Here is a 22,468-nt window from a genome sequence, read left to right as displayed (position 1 = left end):
TGTACATATTGGAATTCTACCGACAACATAGAGGTTTGAATCGAGGTGATCCGCGCACACCGCTCAGCTCTAATGGCGACGATAGCGGCTTCGTGGCTATAAGGCATGGCCAGTTCCATTTCGAAGGTCGCTGTAGAATAGAAGAGTGAGTTGGCTTCGTGGCGGAGCTGCCGACAGCAGCAAATGAGACCGATAGGGTTGGTCGCGCTTTGTTCGCCTTTCCGCGGATGCATACGTATCATAGAGCCTGTAAACGTGAATAGATAGATGAGGTTGCGAAGTTCTGCAGGAAGTCGTAGAAAAGGCGATATGAGTTCGTCAACCCGCGCACTATTCCAGTTAGCAATTATGTCCCCGTGCCTTGAACAGTATTGTACGCGTTAGCCTTCAAGGTGGAGATGCGAGCTTACATCTGGTCGCCTGTTGTAATCGTCAGACCAGTCGACTCGGGGTTGAGCGCCATGATGCAGTGGTCACTGTAGCAAAGCTTAGTTGTTATGTTCGCGAAGTGGGCGCCAGACAATAGAGGAACGAAAACGGACAGAAGTGTTGCCCTTCAGTCTTCATGGTCTGCCCGAACAGGCTAGGTGATTCGTAGGTAGGTAATGACGTCATTGGCTGCTACCTCTAGATAATGCAGCTTCTACCATCTCACAACTAAGCAGACATGTGCAGCGCGGAAGCTTTGGCATTGCCAGAACGAAGTTCGCGGCGATTAGTCATGCTGTCTACATGTCATCGAGAACACAGATGTCGCCAGTCTTCGCTACACACCTGATGCGTCGCTCGCAACCCCACGCGCGGCCTTCCACCTCCCAAAGCATCATTGATAGTTTGTCCGGCCTACGAGTTCGACATCCGACTCCGAAAAATCCTCGCGCTTGACTTGGATATCGATAGCCTTCGAGATACCACCCAGAGACAGTCGATGATTTGATCTTCGCATACGATAGCGATCGTCACTCGAGACGTAGCTGCTCTTCCCGGAGCCTGAGGATGTTCTATATATCCTTGGAATCGTATGCTGGTACATCGCATGCATGGCCGGCATGCATGCGACTACGATAAAGAGGTTGGCTTCGGTTGCACACCAGTAAAGACCGGATACGTTGTCGTCTATGATTGCGCGGTCAGTCATTGTGCAGCCAAAAGGAGGAGCAGTACTCACAAGTCGGATTTGAGCTCTGATCAAATCGGACGAGAGCCCACAAGCGAAGGCAACTGACGATGAAAATGATGAAGCCCACAGCGAACATAGAGATAATCTGGACCTTCTTCTTCCAGGACATCTGTAGTCTCGCTAGCATGGGCAAAGGCAACGATAGGATTGCCACGTCGAGCATGATCTCAATGGCGCCGCGAATGAATCCAAATAGCCGAACGTCGACGGTGCATCGGCCATTTGTTTCGCCTTTCCACCCGTCCCAGAAGAATGAAATAGGTTGACATTGAAAAATCATGGCTCCTGTATTGCCGATACCGAAGCAGGTAACAATCCCCATCAGGACAAACGTGGTCGTGCGTAGTTTTGGCGAGGTTGCGATCCGCAGGTAAAAAGCCAAGATGGACAGTTGACAGAAGGCTTCTGCGATTTGGTACATGAAATAGCTAACGTACAACCACTGCAGCGGAATTTAGCTTCATAGCGGACGCTAAAGGCGAGGCTTACCTTGAAGCTATTTGTTATCGCCGGTGGCGATATCCCCCACATGTCTCTTCCGAATCCGAGACGAGCCGCTAGGAGGCCCATCAGTCGACCATTTCATCTATAGATGGAGTGTTGGGAGGGATTTACCGACAATGACAGGGACGTTCTGAAACAACGAGGCCAACTACCCCTCGTCAGCTCTAGCGCCCTGCACGCTCAACGCTCATGATTTACCCCAGCCAGCCCGATGAGTAGGTCGTCCAGCCCAAGCTTTGCGTTGGCTGAAAAGAACCGATCTGTCAGTCGCAAGATAACCATTGTTACAGCAAGAGCGCCGATAGATGTCGTGACAGCGATCATTGTCTCGCTCTCGTCCCTGATCGGTATGCCGCAAGCCGCGTAGGTTTCGTTGGTCGCACTGAGTGATGCGGTAACAGTACAGTTTTCAGCATTGCAATTCGCGAATGCTGTCTGGAAGGTGGTGTCGGCACACAGACAGTCGAAGTTGTCGGGCTTGCAATTGCTCGAGGGTATAAGAGCTTGGAAACACTTTGCCTGTAGTTCTTAGCCGCTGGTGCCACGAAAGTTCGGTCATCGACTGACTGCACAAGTTGGTAGTTTTCGCAAAACATCGTCTTGTGCGAGTATATGTAGCACTAAGATGGCGAATGTCGCAAAGTACTGGACGAACTTCATCGCGACGATGATGGAGTGGGAAGATGCGCAGCAGCGCAAGATTTGTTACCAACAAAGCGCTGGGAGTATATGTTCAACACGACGCATGATTCATGGCTCAGTTCAGCGACGATGCGTTAAGGGGGTTACCTTCTTGAGCGTCTGACAGCTTGCAGGATCCGATGGATCATAGCCGTTATTTTAGTCGCCCCGTCGAATTACCATGCCTCGAAAAGATCCGCGCGCAATGGAAGATGATCACTGGTAGACTCCAGGGCTTGCCATTCCTTGACAGGTCTGTGCCGCAACCGATAACATTGACGTCCAGGATTTGATAATTTTACCCTTTCGACACGGCCCAAATCCTGCGGGATTGCTACGCTTTATTCTACTGGCGGAAATGTTCTCGAGCACTTTGTATTTGCATTGATGCGGCGCAGCCGTTCTAAGCGAACCGTCATCACGCAGGAAGATACTGATATGGCGAAGGATCTGGCTTGGCAGGACAGGTATATCTCGATCATTTTACAATCCCGGCAACTGCCTTTCCTCATCACTGTCATCACCATGTCTATCGTATTATCAGCCACGATCGCTATTGCTTTCGCTGCATTTGCCATACTTTACGCCACCCGTTGGCATCTGGAGAGAAAGAATGCGAGACCTCTTCCCCCGGGCCCAAAGGGCCTCCCGATTATTGGAAATGTCAACGATATGCCCAAATCCGGCATGCTTGAGTGCCACCACTGGCTACGACACAAGGATGTCTATGGCCCTCTTAGTTCCGTCACAGTGCTAGGGCAAACTTTCATCATCATTAACGACCCTGAGATCGCATTCGAGCTGTTGCGCGATCGCTCAGCGATTCATTCTTCGAGACCCAGCCAGACCTTTAGTGGTGACATGTATGTGGAGAGCTCCATAGTAAGGTGAGGGAAGTGCTCGCTGACCATGCGGACAGGGTAGGATGGCGTCATGCAATTGCGATGACCCCGTATTCCGCAGAATGGAAAATTCAGCGTAAGAATATCACCAAGATAGCGAGCACGAAGGTTTCCGTGTCCGTGTTTGATAAAGCGCAAGAGACGGAAGCCGCGCACTTCCTGCTCAACCTTCTAGAGTCACCCGACAAGCTCTTTGATCATATACGAAAGGAGGCTGGCAGTGTCATTCTCAAGATCACCTACGGCTACACTGCTGTCGCCAATGGCAACGACCCCTTCGTTGATATGGCCGCCAAGACTATGGAGCAGTTCGCCGATGCTACAGTTCCTGGGAAGTGGTCGGTAGACATCTTCCCATTCTGTGAGTATCGCTTCTTGATGATTAATATGGCCTCTGACGTCGGCTAGTGCGGTACTTGCCAGCATGGCTGCCAGGTACGGGGTTCAAAGACACGGCGAGACAAATGGCGGCGCAGCTCAGCCAATGCACGAATCAACCGTATGAGTTCGTGAAGAAGCAAATGAGAGAGAAGAGGCATTCGCCGTCTTTCTTGTCGCAATGCATTGAAGGTCTCGGTTCGGATGCTGAGATGGAGTTTGTTCATAAGTGGACTGCATTGGCGCTCTACCTGGGCGGTGCTGATACGGTAAGCTTGTATGCAGACATCGGCGCCTCTATTACTTTACTGACTCAATCCATAGACCGTGTCCTCGATCATGACCTTCTTCCTTGCTATGACTGTCTTCCCGGAAGTTCAAAAGAAGGCCCAAGAAGAGCTAGATCGCGTTATTGGCGGAGGCCGGCTACCCGTCAGTAAAGACCGCGAAAGTCTTCCTTACATCGAAGCAATCATGAAAGAGACCCACCGCTGGCACCTCGTCGCACCAATGTGCCTTCCACACTGCAGCACGGAAGAAGACACCTGTCGCGGGTATCGCATTCCGAAAGGCTCCATCCTTCTACCCAATAATTGGCACTTCACGCACGACCCTGAAGTCTACCCCGACCCAATGGTGTTCAGACCAGAGCGTTTCCTCGAAACACCCACTCATAAGAGTGAGCCTGACCCTAGAAACTTCATCTTCGGATATGGTCGCCGCATCTGCCCGGGCCGATACGTGGCGGATAACGCGCTCTTCATTACCATCGCCCAGACTCTCGCGGTGTTTGACATCACCAAGTTCGTTGATGGAGATGGTCGCGTTGTGGAGCCGGAGGTGAAGTTCGAGCCGGGAGCGATCAGTCACCCTGTGCCATACCGTTGTTCGATCGAACCGCGATCGGAGGATCATGAGCGGTTGATCAAGGCTTCAGAGCAATTGTTTCCTTGGGAAGAGAGTGACGCTAAAGAGCTGGAAAATATAAGCTGGTAACTTAAGGGCAAGCGCCCGCCCAAATACATGCGTGTTGCGTAAAGCTTCTTTGCTACCTGCACGTTGTGAGCGAAGGGGTTTGTGTAACGTTTGTACTATAACTTTAGGTACTATGGAAGAATTGAAGACTTGTGGTGGGTGTGAGACAAGATGCAAGCCAGCCTGTACTTTTTATTTTGGCCTCTTCGTATAAATGTAGAAATTTTCTTTAATGTACAAAGGTCGACAAATGCCTGCGTTTAGAACACAGTGCTGACAACAAACTGTGGTGTAAGTCGAGTAAAGTCTTAGCTCATTTAACACACACGTCCCACCATCGTTGCTTTGACTATTCCTTCTTCGGTAGCGGATTGACAAACTTGTCCTCGTGAAGCTCTTCGTCTTTAGGCGCCACACCACGTTCTTGTAGTTGTTTGAGCGCCTCTGGGGCTACCTTCCCAATTTGGTGGCTCCTGTATTGATTGGTCTCAGAACGCGTCAGCCACGTCAAACGACCCTCGATTTCCGTATCGTGAATGTTCTCGATCGCTTTGTCTGCACCCTCTTTGGTTGCGAAATCGATGAAGCAAAGAATGCGCGGTTCTTTTTTCTTATCGCCGTAGAATGGCGCGAAGTCACTGATGCGTTCGATGGTACCATGTTTGGCGAACTGCTCGTCAAGTATCCGCAGCGCGTTCTGTTTCTGTTTGCCGATGCTGGTATTGGACGTCCAACCGGGTGTCTGAACTCTAACCATCAAGCGACGACCTTCGAGCAATGGGTGTACAGCTTCGAGTGCAGCGGCGGGGCCCTCGTCAAAGAAGTAGCGAGTAGCGTACTTGTGGTCTCGCTTGTCCTGCACAGGGCCCCAAATGAAGTCGTCTTTGAGAGGCCTGACGATAAGCTTCTTGCGCTGTAGCTCTGCGTCATTAAGCTCTGCAATGACCTTGGCAGCCTCTGCTTCGCTTCCAAGTTCCGCGAAACACCTGGTGTCGTTCTGGAAAGTGTAGCGATCAAGACGCATCTGCAATCTCTTGCTGGGTGAAAATTAGTTCGAAACCCTGTTTGCGAAATCTCCAAAGAAATGTTATAAGACGTACACGGTGCATCCTTTTGATCGTAGTAGATCCTCGACCTCTCCTCTCGTCAGTCGCTTTGGTATACCCAATAAAGCAACCCCTGATGATGCGCTTGATGTCGGAGCGCGCGCATCAGTGAGTGCAATCTCTGGTCCTCTCGACGGTGTCTCGATGATATCTTCCCGCCTCAGTTGGCTGGCAGCGAACTCTCGCTTCGTAATTGATGTTCTGATCAACGGAACAGCTGATTGAGCAACGCGTACGGAAGGCGTTGTCCGAGCAAAGAGACAGCGCCCACGAGAGAGTATCCTGGGTACAGCCATAGTCAATTGTGTTAGTCCGAAGGTGATGGTATGTGCATTCGCAATCGATGCCCAGGTGATGGCGAATGATCGCGTCTGCTCGAAAAGACGCCAGCCATTATCGCGCTAAACAGAGAACGTTCCTTGGCTTGCCAAGACCTGGCTTATCGATAACACTGTCACGAAAGCAGCGAAACTGCGGCCGTCACACCGTTCAGTCCTTTGCAACGAATAGCTCGACCAAGCTTTCGCCCACTGGATATATTGGCATGGCAGAAAAAGATCTTGTCATATGTCTGCGAGAATTGTAACAAGATAGTTCATTAATCAAGCTACTTAGGTATCATCTAGCCCTAAACTGTAAGACCGGCCCGTCTTTCTTGCTCGCAAAGACGTCCTGAATCTGATATTCAGACGCCCTTGTCCTACCGACTTCCAAGTCCTTGCTTCCAGCACCCAATGTCGTGCCTGGTGCCAGTCTCAGATCATACAGATAGAGTACCCTGGCAATCGTTACCGACAGCTCAACATACGCGAGACCCTTGCCAATGCATCCACGAGGACCGATGCTGAAGGGGTTGTACGCCGACTGCGCTGCCTGGAGACTGCTATGAAGCGGGTTCGCGGATGGATCAGATATCCATCGCTCAGGAATGTAGTCGAACGGTTGAGGGAAGTAGTCGGCGTTGTGGTGAATGGCGTAGATTGGGACGCCCACGTCGCATCCGGCAGGAATGTGGCGACCATCGATATCCAGACCACCGGCAAGGACTTCCCGGGGAAGAGCACCGGCGACTGGGGGTGTCATGCGCATGGTCTCGTCGATGCAAGCGCGTAGGAATGAGCAGCCGCTGAGCTTGGGTCCGGTTACGATTTCCTCAACATCATTGAATGTTTCCCGGATCTCTTTGCAGACTTTCTGCATCGCTGCGGGGTTGTGTGCGAGGTAGAAGAAGGTACCAGCCATGGCCGTTGAAGTTGTATCGGAACCAGCGATGATCAACAGATTCGACTCGCCCCACAGCTCATCCATGCTGAAGCCCTTGCCGGTTTCTGGGTCCTTCGCGTTAAGCAGGTAGTAGAAGAAGTCTTTACGGTCGACGTCGACGCCCAACTTTGTTCGCTCCATGGCTTGGCCCTTACTGTACTGCATGTACTGCGCTCGCTGGCCTGCAATCTTGCGGAAGAAGAGCTTGTCCAGGTGCCAGTTGTGGATGGTAAGGTGCGTTCCGCAGATGAGATGTCGGTGTGCCGCGTTGCCAACCAGCTGAGTTGCGAAGCGATTGGTAGGGCTTTCCAACATGCCAAAAGCCTTGCCGAATACTAGATCGCCCATGATGTCGAAAACGAGCCACTCGCACCAATGCGCAGCGTTCCAAGCGTCGTTCCAGCCACCATCTTTCTCATCGGCGAGGCTCTTCTCAGCAGACCAGTGGTTGCTCTTGCGTCCGAGCAGTTCGCAGCCGACACGTACATTAGCCAGGATATACTTCTCAAGACTCTTGATGGCCGAGTCGCTGAAAGCGTGGCTCATCACACGTCTCTTACGTGCATGCTGCATCTTGTCGATAGAACTATGGACGCTGACCGCTTTGGGTGTACTGGGAAACGCTTCGTAGAACGAAGCCTTCTTGACGTTTGATCGGAATCCATAGATGGTCTTTAGACCAGTGGCGGTATTGACAGAAAGTAGATTCGGTCCAAGACGGACGTACGGTCCATATTGCTCGTGCGCGCGGTGGAAAGCGAGATGCCGAGAGCCCTTGTAGGCGTAGTACGCCAGATAGATATCTGTGATCTTTGCGAGGAAAGGGCCTGGGTATGATGCAAGAGGATGGAAAGTTAGGCGGTAAACGATCACTCCGAAGATCTGAGCATGGTGTTAGCTTTTAATGGCATGAGAACGGGGAGCAACGTACGTAGAGAACCAGCGCTCCGAAGATGGAGGCCAGTAGGAATAGAATTGTCATATTTGCGACAGCTCAAGGCGAGTTGAATGTGTGTTGTGTTATTGGTATCGAACAAAGATCATTGCCACAAACACGCGTGCAGTTGTACAATTCGTGTGCACGAAGGAGAGTACCAAAATCGTTTCACCAACGAGATCCTGTGCAGATAAAGGTACATAAGTACTCATTCACCCTCCACCACCATCCGCAGCTCCCGCAATACCCTCCCTGATCCCAGCTCCATCGCGATGACAAAGATTAACAGCGTTGTGGAGTAGTCTCGTGCCCTTCTCATCGCAGAATCGGCGAGCGGGTGTCTTGGGTGTACGTAGCGGCGTGTCACGGCTAATGTCGGATATCGATGCAGAACGCCGTGTCGCAATCACGTGCAACGGATATCTCAGCTGGCGAGGACGCTAGAGCGGATACCCGTGCCATCCCACCTTTTTCGGGGTTGGAAGGGCGCGGATATCGTGCGCGTAAGCCTGGCAACAATCACAGTTGCAACGGCAGTGGGGTAGGGACGATTTGGCTTCATGCATACCTACTGGGTAGGTAGTCAACAACGCATGCACAGACGCGGGCTCATATCATTTTGAACTAGCAGGCACACAATAAGTTCACTGCGGCTAAGAGGGTGGTAGAAAGCATCTGGGCAGTGGTGCAAGCTCGAGCTGCAAGCCATCTCCTATCAGCGCTTCCAATTGAATGCTTTCTTAGATCCGGGAAAGATTATAGACTCAGCATTCAGAGGCGAGTAATCGAGAGGGATCGCTAACGCTCTCATCGCCTGTCACGTTGACCGTGAAGCACCAGTACCTCGTGGGACGAGAGTTCGGCTGGAGACAATGACTGCAGACTGGTATATGATTGAAATCAGAGCCAAGGCGAAAGATCGCGAGTGTAGTCGCGGTTCATGTTCGCGACAGACCTGACGAATGAAAAGGCGCGAGTATCAAAGCGGATAGTGCCGTCTTGGCATCCATCGAGCTTCGCGAACATCACCAAGCGTCACGATAGTCGACCTAAACGCGCGACAGCACGGCACCCGCCCATTGACCCATTGATACCCTTGCAGCCTGTCTGGAAGGCCAGTCCCTCAAGATGTCCGTCGCCAAGAATGTGAAGACTACTGTCTTTTCGGTACGCAGCCCGAACCGATCTCGAATGCCTTTACCTCGCCGCCCCTCTTCGGCCATTAACGATTGCGAACACGGGTACTGACTGTAGATCTGTAGAAATACACCGTCCAGCCTACCGGAATCTATGCCGCGATTAACAGGCTCTTCGCGCTCGACCCCAAGCGCTCCACGGGTATCCCCATGAACCCGCAATTCCGCAACCCACCCCCAGGCGGTCTCGACCCCAACTCTTACGACGACCCCGTCACTCTCCCTGCCGCTGATATCGCCGAGAACCCATACTGGAAGCGCGACGTGCGACGACGATACCCCAGGCTCTCGACAGTCACCCAGTCCGACGCGGTTGCGCTGCTCGAAGTAGGAAGCGCGGCAGCACCCAAGCAGGAGCTGATTGGCGAGGCAGGCACAAAGTCGCTGGTCGCGGCGAAAGAGGAAGGCGCCAAGGGACTGGCGGTCGCGTTTGAGAAGAACACTGGACTTGCAAAGGATGTGCTGGGTCCTGGTGGTATGCCTCCGCTACCGAGTGGGCTGCACAACACCCTTGCTGGCGGACACAAGCGATACGAGCTAGAGAGCGAGCAGTCATATGGCACAGCGTAGGCCTTTTTATCTGATCTTTCAGGAACGACACTAATGTGACACAGATACCCATGCCGGACGTTTGCTTAGAGTACAAGAGGAACTGGGTAGGTAGAGAAAGACGATCGGTTTTCTGTATATATGGAGACTTTTTTTCCATGCTTTCCGTGTAGCCATCAGTGAACCTCTATACCACCCCTTGTCATGAGCGCGTGGGAGTGTTGTAGGAGGAGCGCACGTGTCCGAATGTCTGATTCATGTATGCTTGTGTCTCACCGTGCGTTTGTGTCAATTCTTCACCTCGCATCCTTTGTTGTTCCTTACCGTCCGTCACCGCGTCGAGAAAGGAAAGCACGACGTGTGTTGATGTCTTGGCGCTGTTGACAGCGACTGCCTCGTCGTCACTTCCATATCCCAACTGCACCCACCTCCCACCCGCGCGTCACTCCTGTCCTTCTTTCCACATCGTCGCAACCGCAGTCATGAGCGCCGTGTCGGAGAAGGGACCAACAGAGCTGGGTGCTGATCCCCTCAACTTCATCTACGCCTGCTCGGTGTGTTGCGCCTCCTTCGCCGATGTCTACGAAGGCCACAACGAGACAGTCCGTGGCCTGTCAGATGGTATCAACCCGAAAGAGCGCCTTGTGACGCGCCTGTTCCTCGCCAGTTGCTGTCATGTCTTCTGCAGCAGTCATTTGGAGGGCGGCGGTAAGTGAAGCGCGACCGAACATCAGGCAGCTGCTGACAGCCACGACAGGACCGCCTTTCCATACAGCCGGAAAGCGACCCAAATCACCCTGCCCCGTCTGTATGAAGGAGAAAGGCGACAGTGAGCCGCGCGATCTCTTTTCGATACGCGGCTTCAAGAAAGATGAATACGATCCTAACATTCCGCTCGCATGGTTCACCGCGCCTCCCATCCGCCTCGATGGTAGCGGAAAAGAGATGGAGGCACTGCGCGTACGTCATATCACCCACAGGTCATGACACCAGCTAACAATAATCAGTTCCAGTATATTGCGCTTATTCGATACTGCCAGAATACCCATGCGACCCGCAAGCCCCTTCAAGAAGCCTTGACCGATATGGAGAAGAAACTGGGTAGTGTGCAGGATCTTGCTTCCAAGGAACACGCGAAAGTCGTTACACTCCAACAAGAGAACGATCGCCTACGACTGCAGAAGGATCAGTTTCAAGCCATGAAAGCCGAGGTTCAGCGACTCCAAGGTCTTGATGAAGAGGTTGCGCATTTTCGCGATGTCAACCCAAAGGACCTCGCAACATTCCTGGCGAACAAGTCAGCAATTCGCCATTACTTGAAGCTTGTCCCCATGCTAGTCGAGTAGGCTGAATACACCATGCTACGAGGCATTTGCTAACCGCTCCAGTCAAAACGAGAGGATGCAGAAGCGACTTGCCCAACTCGGCTTTGCGATGGCACTAGAACCTGTACCTAACTTCAAAGGCATTGACCCCCACGCATTCGATAGCGACGAAGCATCGCCTGAGCGCAGCGGACGATCGGACGGTAAATTACGAACAACTGCCTCAAGCCATACCGCCGGTAGATCAGCTCATACAACGGGGCGATTAGGAACAGCATCTTCCGGATCTTTTGCCCCGCGACCCATGAAGCGGCAACGCCTCGAGTCACCCCTTCCCACCAACACCCAAGCCGGCCATCCCTCGAGCCGAGATGCCATGCCACCTCCGCCAAAGCCGATGTCCAGGATGCAATCCATGCGCAAGATGTTTCCGAGCCTGCGAAAGAAGTTCTCCAGTGACCGCTCCAGGTCCGCAGCAGATGGGTCCTTTGAGGACGATGCAGACGTGCAAATGTATGATAACGGGCACTGGCAAGATGTTGAAGTCGGTCGTCAGCCAGGACGCGACGACTTCCGCGACGAGACACCGTACATGTCGGGAGCGCTGCCCGTAGAACAGCCCCATCAAGCCTCTGACGTTCGAGGATCGCAGCTACTTGCTAGTATAGGCCTCAAAGACAACCGGTCAGGCTTCACATTCCGAGCGTCGTCTCCAGTCAAGATGGACAAGCAAAGCAGTGGCCATCGCCCGGTTCATTTGCCTACTGAGCCCTCGTACATTCGTCTTATGGATGGCTTGTCGCGCGACAATGGGATGGAGCTAGGTCTGAAAGACCCTCGCGAGCAGACGAGCACGATTCATCGTAACGATAGCAGGAATAGGCAAGTACTACCTGCTTATCGGCATGAGCACAACGCCGAACCAGTTGATTACCGGAGGCCTTTGGATCTTGGACATCCGTTCATGCACCAGTCGCCACACAGATCTCCGGCCTCTGTCGATGCGCGTCAATATCCTTCTAGCGACCACCAGACTAACGAATACACAAACAGAGCTCACGGCATGCCGGATCTTGGCCCCACTACGCCAGTACCGAGACGCCAACAAAATCCCGGCCATCAGATCGAGAGTGTAGTAAGTCCCTATTTCCGAACCGGTCATAACCAGGCCCGAGTCTATCCATCGCCCGGCCGCGCTGAACTTCAGGATAGTTCCGATCATTCCGGCGATTATCGGTCACGAAGGTCAAGGACGAACCAACCTCGGGCCGGCTGGGTTGAGGCTCGCAGTCTAAATGGCCTCTCATTCTTCGATTCACCCGTCGATTCTAGGAACGAGCCTATCGAGGTGGACCACCGCCGCAGATTGGTAGAGCTAGCACCAACGCCACACTCACATCAGCATCAAAGACGTCATCTTAATTCACGTGGCTTCATCATACGCCCGGAAGAGGGACGCTCACCATATACCAGCGACAGTGCCTATGGCTCTTCCCAAAACCGAGAACTTTACAATAGAGACGCGCCCAATTATTCCCAAGCAGCGGTTGATGTACCGCCTGCATATCGCCCAAGTCGTTCCCGCATCGGTCAGGTGCCCTCTATCATGCCTTCCATTGTTCCAAGCCGTCCACCTGCCCGGGTCCAGCCTCAATGGGAGAACCTGCAGCGTGCGGGCGTCAGGAGTAGCCGTAATGTTTTCAGTAGCGTTGCTGGGAACAATTATACTGCGCCTTCGAGGAATGTCTTCCCTAGCGCTGGTCGGCGCAATGTTAGACGGTAAAGGCAACCTATGCGTTTCTTTTCCTATCGAATAGCGAATTGAAGTACTTGGCTTTATGAATGGCCATGTTCGCATGGGCATCGGCGTATGTATGACCGGGCAAAGAAATGATTAGATACCCAGTTCTGCCATCGCCGGGTTTCATCTGTGAGCTACTCCTGCAAGACTAAATTCTAGGTACGATCAGCGTCAACCTCGTCTATATGCCCGAGTGTTAAACACCCATTCATGACTACGACTGCAGCGTGCAAGGCGGAGATGCGCACCGCGTTCCGCAGACCGTTCGATGCGACGATCAAAAAACCCTCGCAGTGAGCAGATTTGCTGTCTCGCATCACGTTCAATCAAGAGTTTGCCCCATGATGCTTAGCACGCCCACGCCTTCCCTCTCTCAACACGGAGTCTGTCAATTCAACTCACATGTGGGTAGACAGCCGGCAGATGGGAAGCTAAGACGAATGCGGTAAGGATCAAGGAGGTTTAATATGCGAGGACTATGCAACGAAGCTTCCTCGGCATGCAAGGGCCAATGCCGGTTTTCGATGACATTCATTGGCGGAGTATCATGCGCAACTTATTGTGTCACATACGCACCTGATTACTTATTCTCCATGTTGCAGAACTTCGACAGTTGGCGCGATGGTTTCATCTTAGCGTTTTTCTTTGCCGACAGGCCGTTGTAACCTCACCACGAATCGTAACCCCTGCGTCCCCGCAAAGCCACCGCGCATGACCCACGATCCCGGTTATTGAAGCTTCCCTTAATATGGCCAAGCAATCTATCAGGCACCGCGGCTTCAAAGCTTCAGAACTATGATGCCACATCCATCACTTTCATATTGGCATCAGATGAAGGCCCACTCATTGCCATGGAAGAAACGGAAGGCAAAGCCCGTCCATTTGTGGGGCATTGAATCATTGGCATGCGAATTATTCGCGGTATAAGAGTAATGTTTGCCCAGCAGGTGAAACATAGGACTGTGGAAGTATTCTTCGCATCTCTACACCATGTTATTCAAGACTCTTTTGGCGGCGGCCGCTCTGGCCAGCACCGCTTTCGCGGCTCCTGCTGAGAAACGCCAAACTTCTCGCAAGATGAAGTGGTTCGGAATCAACGAGTCTGGTGCCGAATTTGGCGAGAAGAACTTCACAGGTGTCTACGGAAAAGAATACACCTGGTACGATCTCAACACCATCGACAAGTTCATGGACGAGGGAATGAACATGTTCCGTTTGAACTTCCGTAAGTCATACCTCCGTAACCCACAACTCCTCAAAACCCCGACCTAACATTACCCAGTAATGGAGCGCCTAACCCCCAACTCCCTCACCGGCGCCTTCGACCCCCTCTACCTTGGCAACCTCACCGAGCAAGTAAACCACATAACCTCCAAAGGCTCCTACGCCATGATTCAGCCCCATAACTACGGGAGGTTCCTAGGCAACATCATCACCGACACCTCTGCGTTCAAAACCTGGTGGACCAACGTCGCCGCCGAGTACAAAGACAACGACATGGTAGTCTTCGACACAAACAACGAATACCACGACATGGACCAACAGCTCGTCTTCGACCTAAACCAAGCCGCCATCGACGGCGTCCGCGCCGCAGGCGCCACAAAACAATACATCACCCCCGAGGGCAACAGCTGGACCGGCGCATGGACATGGATTTCCTCCGGCAACGGTGCCAGCATGGTTAACCTGAAGGATCCAGAGAACAAACTTGTGTACCAAATGCACCAGTACCTCGACACTGACGGCTCTGGTACTTCGGCCACGTGTGTTAGCGCCACGATTTTCAAAGAGAGACTTCAGGCTGCGACCAAGTGGCTCAAGGATAACAAGAAGCAGGGTGTTATTGGTGAGTTTGCGGGTGGCAATAATGCGCAGTGTATCTCTGCGTTGCAAGATGGACTAAAGTACATGGGCGAGAACAGCGATGTCTGGCTGGGAGGGATCTGGTGGGCAGCGGGACCGTGGTGGGCCGATTACATCTACAACATGGAGCCTACGACGGGAGTTGCTTGGACGGGAATCTTGCCCAAGATCAAGAGTTACTTTTTGTAGATGGGGAGGGCTCGTGAGGTGAGGTGGAGGGTGGTTGTATATACTTTGCTATTTTCTTCTTGTAGATATTTATATGAAGATGCCTTCATTCGCTACCGTCCCTGTTCACCTTGATGCACCTCGTCATGTATCCAATAATCTCCATTTAAGGCTTCCCCTCCCAAGCCCTGCTTAAATACTCCTCCGCACTCATGAACTTGTACTCCGGGAACCGCTGGTTGAACTCATCACTAACATCCCAAGCCCCCCTCTTAATTGCCTCAAAGAACATGATGACAAAGGCCTTGCTGAAGCTCTCCCTCACATCGTCCGTAACAGTGGGATGACTGATCAGCGGCAACCAACTCGCTTTCAGCTCTCCCTTTTCCAGGTCCTCGCTCTTGACATACTCGACGAGCCAGTCTCCGCCTCTGATCTTCTTGCCTAGAGCGAGCAGTTCGTTGATGGAAGTGCGGCAACCTCTGATACCACCGATCTTCGGCCACGGGCGCGTGTCGTCTAGCGCGCGAGCGAGTATCTCACAGTCGTCTTGGATGGCGGTGATGACGATGGGTTGGTTTCCATCATCTAGAACCATGGCACGTCGGTTTTCGAAGTCGAGGAAGAAAGGCCAGGTGTAGAGGTCGCGTTCGAGCGGGTATGGATGGGCGAAGTAGTCCATGAAGATGGACGGTTGGAAGAGACAGTACTGCATCGATCCTAGTTCACCTTTGGCATCCAGGTCTTCGAGGTACTTCCGGATGAAGTCTTTGTTATCGTAGCTGGGGACGCCGGCGTAGTTTGCGATGCCCCATTCGCTGGGTGCGAAGCGGGAGACGCCTGCGGCGATGGCGGCATGGATTAGGTTCTTCTGGGCGATGTTGTCGGTGTCGAGGTGGACGACGAAGAAGGATAGGAGGGTGTGGAAGCCCTGGAGAGCCGTGGTGAGGCCATTGAGGTCCGTGTAGTCGACTTGCTTGTTGGTGACTTTGGGGGATGGGTGGGATTTAGTTGGCGCAGATCGCGTGAAGATGGTGATTTCGTGCTTGCCAGAGGCTATTGTGGCTTTGAGCAAGTTGGTTGCGACGTCTTTGGACAGCGTCAGCAAGGTACGGTATGCTCATACTTCTAGCAATAGAGGAGTGTCATCTGGTGTCTCGATAGAGGCGGGGTAAGCATATGTAGAAGGGGAAGCATACTTCCGGTGCCGCCTGCGACTGCGATCTTGACCATGATTGCACGTGATATTATATCGCTCTCTTGATGTCGAAGGATTCAACTGTAAGCGCTACGGATTACATGCTCCCTGCTTTTGTATCTCCAACGGCCGCTATCTATCGCTCCGCTCTGAGCCCCCGCAATTTTTCGCTGCGAAGGCGTGTCTTCGGCGGATGACGGCATGGTTCTGACTCGTGTCACCAAAACCCCAAGTTCTGAGGCTACGATCTCGGCAATCGCGATATCATTGATGTTTGAGTATTTTTTGTGATGCTCGACGCATACCGATTGCATGAGAAGTTGTGACTGGGCTGAGCGCTCTTTGCCAACGTTGGTGCGATCTCATGCGAGCTGCCACCAGAGCGCGATGCTGCACGACCCAACGTATTATTGTGTTGCTTGGTAAACGTTGACTGTTGATCTTGGTTGACTTCAAAATGCACAGTGCGGCGAATCGAAACGCCTTTGTGAAGTACTGCGAGACGATGGATTGGCCCTCCAGGTTTGAGAATGAGAATGTAGATAAGTTTGGAAGAACGGGAGAAGTGACAAAGACCGTGAATGGTGAATAGATGGATATCCGTAAGTAAATGTCAAATAAATGGCAGCGAAACATCGAAATGCTCAAGCATCGATCAACGGTACCGCCGGTAAAGGTTTCTCAGGCAGCGGTTTACTCGGCAGCGGCTTCAATGCATCCTCATATGCTGGTGGTCTCGAGGAGCTGCCTTCATCCGGATCATCGCGGTACGCGCCGTGGGCATTTAGCAGTGCGCCCTCCTCTTCAGCCACCCTATCCCTTCTCATATTCTCCCAGACATCTTCCATGCCGTCCCACTTCATGAGCTCGCGCTGCGCAACGATCCACCAGTACATCTTCCATAAGAGAAAGATGGTGAATAGGCCGCCAACGACGCTGCTGAAGATGACCCAGAACAAGCCCCACCATTCCCAGTGTACGAATTCGCCAAACATGTCGCGAAGCGTTCCTTTCTTGCCGTAGTATCCCCATTCTTCTTTGCGGTAGAGAAAGCGACTCCCCTCTAGTTCCCAGACATCGCTGCCAAGGAAGTGGCCTATTGTGCCCCAAATCGTCAAAGACTTCTTGAGAGGAAAGGTGTAGGCTCGAGCTACTAGGCGCATGTCGACGATTTGGTACTCGTAGATCTGGTCGTCCGTGGTAGATTGACCGAACGGGTCGGCGACTTTGGCTGGGCCTCCTTTGTCTCCTCTTCTCAGAGGTGTTCCTTTGACGCGCATCCACAGCATCTTCTGCTCGGGACTATTGAACTTCCAGAGAGGGTCGTCAGGGTACCGCGACTTTCCAATCACGTCCAGCGCAACGCTCCAGTATTGCGCCTCCGCGTCATCGCCTTCTTGATTATCGCTCGGGTTTGTGATGTATAGATAATCGATATACATTCGCGGGGCATGTGTCAAAGGTACTTCGTGGCACCATCGTCCTCTGTCACTCCAGCTTTCTCGACAATACGGGTCTTCGGAGGTTAGGCCCCAGTACAGTTCCGCATGGGAGAGATTTTGGCGATATCGTGTAACGAGGAAGGTGGAGGGTGTGGGTATGGTCGGTAAGGGATATAGCGGGCGATCGTTGAGGAGGACTGTGCGATTATCGTGCGTGAGGGTTACGTTGAGAAGCTATAGTGCTCAGGCTGGTTAGCACCGCTCTCTAGGCACATGCTGGACTTAGGCTGGACACTTATACATACAAGCACATTATCACCAGTTATGACCTCGTGATCTTCAGGGTCCTCATAAGGGCAGTCCTTGCATTCTATCTTCGCGATGTAGGACGATCCGGGTACCACGGCTGCGACCGGTGCAATGGGCGCCTCGCACCCTTCAGGCACTTTTCCTCTTCCATCCAGGTCGCAGTCGAGTACTTCGGGAATATCTGCGGCATAGGCCGAGGACAGAAGGCCGGCCAGCAGCGCGATACCGGACAGCAGCATGGTGGGCTGGTGGTGGAATGATCGAGGGCAGGTGCCTGGCGCTCGTCGCTGCCGCCGCTGTCAGGGGCGTAGCGTGGCGGAGCCTTGCAGGGGTGTCGCGCGATTAGCCGGCGATCATGAGGCACGAACGCTGGTTCCCCGCCAAACTTCTCTGCCACCTCCGACATGGAGCGCCGGAGGATATTGATGTTGACGCCGATGCCATCATTATGTTCCCATGTCCCATGGAGTGTACTAATACCACTGAGGTTTGTTGCTAACGCGACTATGCCCTGCCACAGGAAGCCTACTCGAGCGAGCCATTGACATCCCACCTCTGTAGAACGAATCCTTCCTCTATGTCCAGCAGTTGCTATCTTCTGCTCACATCAAGCGTGGTTGCTATAAGCGCTGTCTTCTTCGCGGCGGTTCCTTTCTATTTGCTATCAAACCATGTCGAACATATGTCTACTCAATGGTATCCTCTCTGCTACTCCCTTCTTCTTCCACCGCGATCATGGCGCAGCTTTCCTGTGAGCGACGTAGTGGGAACATCATTAGAGTCGACGATCACCTGGAGATTGAATTCCACCGGACATCTATCGATCCCAACCGAAATCTGGCCGATCTGCTTCCTGACGACGGTATATTTCCTCTGCATTTTCTGCAAAGAGATAGCAATCGGCAGCAGTTTGATGAGGCGAAATGTAGGGGGCTTTATCTACATATGCAGCGTGAGTCATATATCAGCAACTTTACCCGCTGAGCTAACCATGGGGCAACTGCAGAGAGTGAAGCCATGTGGATCAAGTTTGACGCAGACAGACTGTACGTGATCCGTATCTACGTCGACAATGTGAACGTGGTGACAGGCCAAACCTCGCAAGTACAAGGCCAGCAAGACTATGTCATCGTGCCCGATCAGGCCTTCCTCAATGGATACAAATCCAACATCAATGCGTTAACAACACAGTTTCGCCGTCCACGGTATGCGGCCAATTATACACAGCAAGACGCCCAGACCATACGCTTCGAGGTAACGCCATCTACGAACACTAACGTACTAACAGTAATCGATGTGGGTGTTGAGGGTGAAGAACTTTGCCAAGCTGTGGTGACGTTACCCAGCATGACTGTCAGGGACTTCACGAGGAAGTACGAGCTTCAATTCGAAGACGGTACTGTTATCTCGGCTAGACTTACCAGTCAAGAGGAACAGGTCGACGGTATGAAGAGCGATCATGTGATGTAACACAAGCTGACTTGATCGTAGACACTTTGTTATTTGCTGATTGCGAGAATCTTTCTGTAAGTCTTAACGTCTCTTCACGACGAAGATCACGCTAAATGTCATTCCTAGAATTACACAGTAGTACCGGATCACCGCGGCGGACACATACGCTCTCGCCTGCTCAAACTAGACACTTATCCATCTATCGGATGGGAGCCACATCGCACAACTGTCTTCAACGTTCACCTGCTCAATTCCAAAGCAGCCTGCGACCTATTTGGTGCGCCCAGATTTGAAGAGACTGACAAAGAAGAAGAGAGGTTGCATGGAATAGATGGCGTTCTCGTGAAATTCGACCCCGAACCAGCATCGACAAAACCTTTGGTACCGTTTCGTAGAGTACCGCGACCCCTCGAGATCTCTTGAGGGGTGCATGTTACAATCTTCTGATATAACGAGGAGCACGATCGAAGTGGTCGAATCGTCATGGCAAACGCTAGAGGCTGGAGGCTGGAAATTGACGAAAGGCGCTTGTCTCGCATGTGAATATCTGATGTGAGTTGGTAATGTCGCATCACTCGAGTAGCCTAAAATCTTTCCACACAACCTGCAAAGTGCGTTACGACTTCTGCGTGGCGATCGCGAATTCACGCATTAGATCTCAGCCACTCCTTCGTCTCCGTATTTTGCGTTCTCGACCCTGCTGCCTTTCAAGATTGCGGTCCGTACCGGCGTCGCTCGTGTAGTTATCGGCGTTGTTCCTGGGATTCCTGTAGAGCTGGCGGCCCAGACGGTTGGCTACGCCATGTTAGTCGAGATGACGGAACTGTGGGCGAAATTCCTTGATGCGAAAGGCGCACGCGACAGATCAGTCGCGTCGAGTCGTGAAGTGGTTGGTTGTCGTTTCGTGTTGCTAGACCCTATGACGTCACTCATGAGATCACAACGCGTAACACACGACCTCGGTCCATGAATAGGTTTAACAACCCAACAACCTCACAACTCAAACACACACACACCAACAACTCCAAACTATCCCCCGTCACAAATTCATCAACTCATCAAACTACACAACCCACCAACCACCGCCACAATGTCCAGTTCAACCTTCCAATCCTTCTCCACATCCTCATCCAGCACTACCATCAACGGCCAAACAACCTCAAAGTCTGAACACACCTTCACAGACCCCAGCGGCACCCGTGTCGAGCGTACCCATCAAGCTCCAGGTGAAGCGCCGCGCGTTGAGCGCTTCGAAACGGATTCTTCGGGAAAACAGCTGGAAGATCACAGACATGCAGATGCGAAGCGGATCCAGGATGTGACGGAGGAGGAAGACGCTAAGAGCAAGGAGAGGGAGTATGAGGAGAGGATGCAGGATGAATATGCTAAGAGGGAGGGGGGTGCTTGAGTGAAAGGGATAAAGTGGACATAGTCGATTTTAGTACAGGTATATCATGTCAAATACACATATCACAGAATAGGTTTGCAGAATACAATGTGAGCGGGAAGACGCCACCGGCAAACGAGCAGGCAGCGGGGAAGCTTCATTCAACTATATACGCGGCCAGTGTGTGCCGACAAGACACCCAAGAGACCACAACCCCAGCCCAAACTCCCCAAACCCAACCCAAAAGTCCACCCAGGAGGCCACAACGCGCCAGTCATGTCGTCGTCGTCATCGTCCGCCGCCACGTCGTCCTCAGTTGTGTTGGAGGGCTCGCCAGCGGTACTGGTCGGCCAGCGAGAGGGAGGCGAAGAAGTTGTGGAGCGCCATGCCCCGGATCCCGTGCAACTCCCACTGGGTAAAGACCCGAGGGGGTGGAGGGGGCGGGGGAGGCGGTGGCGGAGGCGGAGGCGGCGGAGGAGGGAAGCCACCTGCTGGGCGAGGCGGCGCCGGTGGCTCGATCCAAGGCGGGATCCGCCGTCCCTCGAGGGCGAACCCGGCGTTCGCGGGGGGAGACACCTCCTCTCCATCGGCCTCAGGCCCAACTTGTGCAAAGCACCGCCACATCTTGTTGTTGCCGGTGGTGTTCCGGACTTTGGTGGTGGAGAATGGTGGGGGGTTGCCGAAAGGTCTTGTTGGTGTTGTTGTTGTTGGTGTTGAGGGAGGAGGGAAGAGACTTTTTAGAATTGTAAACAATTCTTGATCTGGGCAGATTGATGTGGTTGCCAAAGAGCAGAAGAGGGATCCCAAAAGTCGCTTGTTTATATAGTCGGCGCCCTGAGGCCCCAGCTCCCGCGCCAAGACGAGAGCGACGGTGACCTGTACTCGACGACGACCCCGTGTTGAGACCCAGTAAGGGGATACTGTTGTTCAATAGCCATGCAGCAACCAGCTCAGGCAATTGCAAGCTTTTCCGGGGCGTGCAGCACCTCTATTGTCTGCGTGAAGTACTGTTGACCATTTGGGTGACCCACTAGCGCCGGGAACCTGCTAGGGTTCTGAGACTCCTATTGACGGCGAGGGTAGGCGGGGTATGACGAGAGACCACCGAAGGTCATTGGTATTGTTGACATAGCATCCCAAGAACGTATACTGATTTGTCCTGTCCGGGATATCTTTCACTGACAGCAGTCTTATGAACCTCCGACGGCGACCTACGGCCTACATCGTACCGAAGCCAGCACAAGAAAGCCACGATGGGTACAAGGCAAGGCGATAGGCGAGCAGGAGGGAGGCCAGGGGGATACGCGATTCCTGACATACGTAGATGGAGGCCGCAGGAAAGGCGAGGACGCCTTGAGCAAGCATGGAAGTAGCGCAGCAGCGGCAGGACGATGAGCCAAGGGGATATCATGGGCCCATGTAGGAGGCTCTTGAGACAATGAGCAGCATGTATCTAGCATGTAGCAGTTGCAGGCGATCAGAGCAATTGATCGCATGCCTTGTACACTTGTTGCTTGATCACCATGCTTGACCTCCGTGCTTAAAATCGTATGAGACGATCCCTGATGTCTATAGTGCAAGCTACTCAGGAGCGCGTTGCATACAATTTGGCAGTGTTCGAGAGCTGGACGAAGGCATGCTATCACGATGGGCGCTGTTTAGACGTAGCCGGATCGTAGAAGTCTTCCTCTAGCCGCTCCGCCGAAGGACAGTATGGTCTAGATTGAAGGCTTTCTTTGGCAGTGCAAGGCGCGACACCCAGCTGTGCTTGGGTGCATGCTGGAACTTGGCCTCCTCGTGCTCGACGAGTCTTCCGCTATCCTATGCTTGACGCGTCTCCTCAACTTTGAGG

At 52.8% G+C, this 22,468-nt stretch overlaps 10 protein-coding genes across 10 annotated transcripts; 6 read left to right on the top strand and 4 right to left on the bottom strand.

The window, feature by feature from the left end:
* Positions 1-2,890: 2,890 nt before the first annotated feature.
* On the top strand, positions 2,891-4,641 carry J4E88_000854 (uncharacterized protein; the record flags this gene model as incomplete). The annotated part of the gene is made up of 4 exons (XM_049394527.1): positions 2,891-3,228; positions 3,285-3,628; positions 3,676-3,914; positions 3,970-4,641. 4 exons carry the CDS (start codon positions 2,891-2,893, stop codon positions 4,639-4,641), a joined length of 1,593 nt encoding a protein of 530 aa, XP_049260356.1.
* Positions 4,642-4,969: 328 nt separating this feature from the next.
* On the bottom strand, positions 4,970-5,729 carry J4E88_000853 (uncharacterized protein; the record flags this gene model as incomplete). Its single annotated transcript, XM_049394526.1, has 2 exons — positions 4,970-5,644; positions 5,721-5,729. The coding sequence occupies 2 exons, from the start codon at positions 5,727-5,729 to the stop codon at positions 4,970-4,972; spliced, it is 684 nt and encodes a 227-aa protein (XP_049260355.1).
* Positions 5,730-6,344: 615 nt separating this feature from the next.
* Positions 6,345-7,971, bottom strand: J4E88_000852 (uncharacterized protein; the record flags this gene model as incomplete). The annotated part of the gene is made up of 2 exons (XM_049394525.1): positions 6,345-7,871; positions 7,921-7,971. 2 exons carry the CDS (start codon positions 7,969-7,971, stop codon positions 6,345-6,347), a joined length of 1,578 nt encoding a protein of 525 aa, XP_049260354.1.
* Positions 7,972-9,054: 1,083 nt separating this feature from the next.
* On the top strand, positions 9,055-9,761 carry J4E88_000851 (uncharacterized protein; the record flags this gene model as incomplete). The annotated part of the gene is made up of 3 exons (XM_049394524.1): positions 9,055-9,093; positions 9,189-9,688; positions 9,737-9,761. The coding sequence occupies 3 exons, from the start codon at positions 9,055-9,057 to the stop codon at positions 9,759-9,761; spliced, it is 564 nt and encodes a 187-aa protein (XP_049260353.1).
* A 392-nt stretch (positions 9,762-10,153) lies between these two features.
* On the top strand, positions 10,154-12,277 carry J4E88_000850 (uncharacterized protein; the record flags this gene model as incomplete). The annotated part of the gene is made up of 5 exons (XM_049394523.1): positions 10,154-10,379; positions 10,429-10,631; positions 10,679-10,968; positions 11,060-12,131; positions 12,209-12,277. The coding sequence occupies 5 exons, from the start codon at positions 10,154-10,156 to the stop codon at positions 12,275-12,277; spliced, it is 1,860 nt and encodes a 619-aa protein (XP_049260352.1).
* A 1,510-nt stretch (positions 12,278-13,787) lies between these two features.
* J4E88_000849 (uncharacterized protein) lies at positions 13,788-14,849 on the top strand (the record flags this gene model as incomplete). The annotated part of the gene is made up of 2 exons (XM_049394522.1): positions 13,788-14,022; positions 14,080-14,849. The coding sequence occupies 2 exons, from the start codon at positions 13,788-13,790 to the stop codon at positions 14,847-14,849; spliced, it is 1,005 nt and encodes a 334-aa protein (XP_049260351.1).
* Positions 14,850-14,994: 145 nt separating this feature from the next.
* Positions 14,995-16,061, bottom strand: J4E88_000848 (uncharacterized protein; the record flags this gene model as incomplete). The annotated part of the gene is made up of 2 exons (XM_049394521.1): positions 14,995-15,917; positions 16,028-16,061. The coding sequence occupies 2 exons, from the start codon at positions 16,059-16,061 to the stop codon at positions 14,995-14,997; spliced, it is 957 nt and encodes a 318-aa protein (XP_049260350.1).
* A 609-nt stretch (positions 16,062-16,670) lies between these two features.
* J4E88_000847 (uncharacterized protein) lies at positions 16,671-18,016 on the bottom strand (the record flags this gene model as incomplete). Its single annotated transcript, XM_049394520.1, has 2 exons — positions 16,671-17,433; positions 17,694-18,016. 2 exons carry the CDS (start codon positions 18,014-18,016, stop codon positions 16,671-16,673), a joined length of 1,086 nt encoding a protein of 361 aa, XP_049260349.1.
* A 706-nt stretch (positions 18,017-18,722) lies between these two features.
* J4E88_000846 (uncharacterized protein) lies at positions 18,723-19,247 on the top strand (the record flags this gene model as incomplete). Its single annotated transcript, XM_049394519.1, has 3 exons — positions 18,723-18,729; positions 18,784-18,982; positions 19,124-19,247. 3 exons carry the CDS (start codon positions 18,723-18,725, stop codon positions 19,245-19,247), a joined length of 330 nt encoding a protein of 109 aa, XP_049260348.1.
* Positions 19,248-20,319: 1,072 nt separating this feature from the next.
* Positions 20,320-20,637, top strand: J4E88_000845 (uncharacterized protein; the record flags this gene model as incomplete). The annotated part of the gene is made up of 1 exon (XM_049394518.1): positions 20,320-20,637. The coding sequence occupies one exon, from the start codon at positions 20,320-20,322 to the stop codon at positions 20,635-20,637; it is 318 nt and encodes a 105-aa protein (XP_049260347.1).
* Between the last annotated feature and the right edge of the window lie 1,831 nt (positions 20,638-22,468).

Source organism: Alternaria novae-zelandiae (assembly GCF_023758075.1).
Source record: "Alternaria novae-zelandiae strain BMP 2774 chromosome Unknown scaffold_1, whole genome shotgun sequence".
Taxonomy (NCBI): Eukaryota; Fungi; Ascomycota; class Dothideomycetes; order Pleosporales; family Pleosporaceae; genus Alternaria; species Alternaria novae-zelandiae.
This window is presented reverse-complemented; position numbering and strand designations above follow the sequence as displayed.